General features: G+C 46.0%; 1 protein-coding gene across 1 annotated transcript; it reads right to left on the bottom strand.

The window, feature by feature from the left end:
- Positions 1-278: 278 nt before the first annotated feature.
- LOC147899126 (protein ASPARTIC PROTEASE IN GUARD CELL 2-like) lies at positions 279-1,724 on the bottom strand. The gene has a single exon (XM_087378234.1). The coding sequence runs from the start codon at positions 1,722-1,724 to the stop codon at positions 279-281; it is 1,446 nt and encodes a 481-aa protein (XP_087234360.1).
- Positions 1,725-4,473: the final 2,749 nt, after the last annotated feature.

Here is a 4,473-nt window from a genome sequence, read left to right on the forward strand (position 1 = left end):
ATTAAGCTTTCATAACCATTAAACGAACAGCGCCGCGAAACCTATCAGAAAGAGAGAAATCGCAGAGGAGAACGGACATGGGAGAAGGTCAATGAAAACATACGCCGAATGCAAAAAAGGACTGTTGTACAGAGGCAGTGCTACCAAAGGTCACTTGGACATAGATGAACAAAAAATATATTGCATAGTAATGAAAACTGGCGACAAAAATGGTGAGATTTCCAATGCGACAAAAATGGTGAGATTTCCAATATTCGGTAAGAGACTGAAGCAGCTAGCTAGCACTGGCTCGGGGCAAAGCCTACGGTAGAAGAGGCAGCATCAATGGAGACACCATAACCCTGCAGCTGTAGGTTCCCCAGGATGGAGAAGTCTGTACCAGTCGAAGGTCCGAAGGTCAAGCAGAAGATGGTGCCGGCACTATCGGTGGCTTGAAGGACGTTCTGTCGGTCCAAGGTGACGGTCGCTCCGCCGTCGAAGTGAAGGGTGACAGTGGGTATAGCCGCGTTGGGATTGCTTGCGAGGTTGTAGCAGGTATCTAGGGAGGCGAAGGCGGGGGCAGAAGGCAGGTTAGCGGTGTTGGCTCGGAATGCATCCCTGAAAGCTTGGTATGTCGAACCGGCCAGGCGAGTCACAGGGGTTCCTGCGTCAAGGATGGTGCCACTACTCCCGTCGGAGTTTAAAGCAGGTATTGGGATGACAGAATTCCCCACGCTGATTCCATTCAAGGGCACGTAATAGAAGCTCCTCTGCGAGCTACTCCTTAGGAGCGGGATATTGACAGTGTTCCCAGGGAAAGGCCTGCTCCCGAAAGCGAGAAAACCTTGCGCAACCTCTGATCGTGGAGGTAAGCAGAAAGAGAATGCCATGTTGATCTGCGACGGGACGGACCAGGGGCCAGCTCCTAGACCCAGAATACCACCCGATCCCACAAACGTCCCGGAGTCGTCCTGTTGGTTGTGCCCGCATCCAAACACTACTCCCTGGACGACAGTGAGATCGAAAGTGAAATCCTCTTGAGCCACAGTGCCGATGGTGAAGGTGTTTCCGTTTCCGTATACCGTCTTGTACTGACAATCTGCGCTCGAACAGCCGTGGCCTCCGACGACCTCGGAGCAGAGGGCCGACGAGCATGGCGTAGACTGGAAAGATTTGGAGAGAGAGGGATCGAAATATGGGAAGGACTGGGGGTAGCAATTTGTGCAGGGCAAGCACTGAACAAAGCTCAGATCGCTGCCGGTGTCCAGCAGAACAATTTTCAACTGATCCGGTGATCCCACTCCGACGTGCGTGAAGTATTCGCCACTGCCCTGGCTCGCTCCGGAAATCACCGGCGTCGTAAATCCTTGCCTATCAGTTGACACTTGCTGCGAGCGCCGGCTATCAAAGAGCTTTCCTAGGGCTTGTACCCGTGCCGCATCCCTCTCCAGCATCTCTTTCAGCAGTTCCTCTTGAGTCGCACCTTTCCTGGCGAATGGAGACGACGGAGCATCCCTGTGCACGATATCCACCACCCAGAAATTCTCCGTCTGGTTGGCGGTCCAGCCGCTGGCCGACAATGTCGATTTTCTAGTCCTGTCATGAGCTGCAGCGAGCCTCACGATGCTGGGCCGCGGCAGGACGTCGACGGAGCCAGTGGCAAACTCACGCTGATCCGCTTGCGCTTGCCACGGCTCATGCAACACGTTAGGCTTGGAGATTTCTTTTGCGTAACCCTCCTGCATGCCCGTAAAAAATAGAAATACTAGTACTGATATTCTGAAGAACCCGCATGACAGCGAAGGAGTCGACATTTTTACAGCACGAGTACAAAGGATCAAAATACAACCCGTGCAAAATTGGCTGATGTCTCTCAACTGTTCCACAGGATCTGTCCATCTATCTTATATAGCTCAAAGACCCTCGCCCGACCACCAAAAAAAGTCTTTTGAGTCGAAGATCGGTGAGCAGTCGGGCATAGAAGGCTTGCCAATAGGGTTTTGGTCGGCCTTAGTGCAGCATCCGACCGTCGATAACCTACGGCGATGTGCTGTCTCCCTCCATCAGCTGGTTACGTGTTTCCGAGAAGCTGTATGTGGTTCTACTGGCTGAACTGGCTATATTCTTGAAGCGGACAACGGAAGCTAAAGATGAATGCAACAAGGAGCGGACTGCCCAACCTCAAATCCAACGGCAATTTTATTTCCATTAGTTCATTAAAGTGGGAGGATTAAGCGTCGAGCAATCCAGTGCTGATCGAATTCCCTCGACCGCCCTAAGAGCTTCACGTAATTTTACTCAGAAATGTAATTATCAAGAACTGCTGAATTGGCTATCTTGATACCATTCTTGACGCGGACACCGGAAGCTAAATACGAGGTGCAGGACTGCGACTTTGTTTCCAGCAATTTAGATTAAGAAAATTAAGCGTCCCGACAACCCAGTTCCGTTTCGACCTAATTCTTTCAACGGGAACACGACTGCGTAAGGAGTAGCACCGCTTCTTGTAGCAACCTTGCAATCAAACGGGTGTGCAAGACACGGGAATGCATTAGAACAAGGTGGATGATATTCAATCATTCATGCCCAACATAAAAAAAGTAAGCAAAAAGGTATCCACTAGAAATGGTGTGGAGTAAGACTCTAGGAGATAAAGGGGAGAGAGACAAGGGGGTGTGTGGGAGAAAAGGTGGAGATAGTGTGTAAGAAGATGGAGCAGATAAAGAAGGGAAGAGAGAGAGAGAGAGGGGTGAGAGATAGAAAGAGATAGTCAACCACTTTAAAGTCTGCATTCAAGTCCAATGAAGAAGAACCAATAGGAAAAAATCACTTCCAAAAATTCAAGAAATGCCTAATTTCTACTTTGCCCAAATTGCATCATTGCTAAGCCTACTCAAGGGCAGGCCAAAAAGACCTCTCGGAGCATTTTTTGACCCTCCTATGAGATGAATCTCATTAGTTTTTGATAATCAGGTCCATCCAGCATTTCTCCATTTTCGTAGTCAATTTGACTTTGGGTTTTGTATTTTGTTACTATGTGAGATCTTAAGTGCATTTGTCACTTTTCATGGTGGTTGCGGGTTGTATGTTCTTAGTGAAAAGCCCAGGGGAGGAGATTCTAGAAAGAAAATTACGAGCGGCTGAAGCCGTGAGCAATTTTATTTTTCAAAATTTTGACTATGGGCGTTTCACGAATGTCGAGGCTCGGCGGGAGGCTCTATTTTAACCTGTAATATCAGTACATGTCAACATTTCGTTGTCCTGCTACGTAGGATAGAAACATTCGAGGTTTTTCTCCCCTTGAAGGCGACATCAAAGCTTTGTCAAGCATGATGGTGAATTGCGGGACTACGGATCGCATCTTCTTTAAAAGAAAATCCTTTAATCAGACGATTGGCGTGATATTATGCCCGATTGCCGACCTTGTCTTTGTGAGGAAATGAGCATTGAGAATTCGATAGAGTGGCGGGAGCGTTCAAAGCTGATTGGTGAGAGAAATTGATTCCAAAGGAGGTGTACTGCTACTCGTCTCACAAATATGTGGCAAATTTTTTGGGAATTTTGTGTGTGAAAATAGATGAATAACAGGCTGCTTCTTCAGTCAGGAAAGCTACACTTGGCTAAGGGCTTCCCTATTTATGGAAGGTTGCCAATGAAAATCTAAAGTGGTTGATAGGTCTGCATCGCCAATATTTGGCAAAATTCTATGCGTCTAAATTGAAGATAAAATCTTTGCCTCTTTTGCCAAGTAAACTATTCTTGACTTCCCTGTTAATGTGAGGCTACAAGAAATGATTATTGCAAGCTTGTTGTACTAGCAAATGCGTATCTACTCCGATATGACTTAGAGAAGGGATCTTTCTTGTTAATACATGAAAAATCTCGTTTTCTCAGTGTTTACTGTTTGTAAAATCGTGTGATGGCTTCGAGATGCTAGTTGCGAGTGCTTGCCCTACGTTTGGTGTTGAAGATCATGCCTGTGACCTCGATACTGAGATGGTTGAAAGTGAAAGTTGGTCATGTTGGGTTGGGTGTTGTTTCGATTTTGAACACTCTTGCCGATTATTTGGGTAATTGCAAATGTTTCTCCTTAAATATTCTCTTGGAAAATGTGAGAAAATGGGTTATATTTTTTTAGAATGTGCAAAATTTCAACATTGTCTTTTGCAATATCTAAAACATGCCACCACCTATTATTATCCACCATTCGTTGATAGACAACCTAATTCAAACACAAATACAATCATGTTATTTTCCTTGCATCGAAGTATCAAATATTAAAAAGTGAGTATTTTTATATATGTGTATAGTATAAACGTACCTGTTCACATTGTTGCGGTACCTATTCACAATGTTGCAGTAGTACTAGTGTGTCCTTCTTGCTTTACCAAAACTTTGTGGTGTACCTGTTCACATTTTTATATACATACCTGTTCACATTGTTGCGGTAGTACTAGTGTGTCCTTCTTGCTTTACCAAAACTTTGTGGCATCA

Source organism: Dipteris shenzhenensis, chromosome 8 (assembly GCF_047967505.1).
Source record: "Dipteris shenzhenensis isolate YYH24624 ecotype China chromosome 8, Dip_SZ_1.0, whole genome shotgun sequence".
Lineage (NCBI taxonomy): Eukaryota > Viridiplantae > Streptophyta > Polypodiopsida > Gleicheniales > Dipteridaceae > Dipteris > Dipteris shenzhenensis.

Excerpts from the sequence above, each read along its gene's own strand:
- LOC147899126 (XM_087378234.1), bottom strand. The coding sequence starts at position 1,724 with ATGCAGGAGGGTTACGCAAAAGAAATCTCCAAGCCTAACGTGTTGCAT.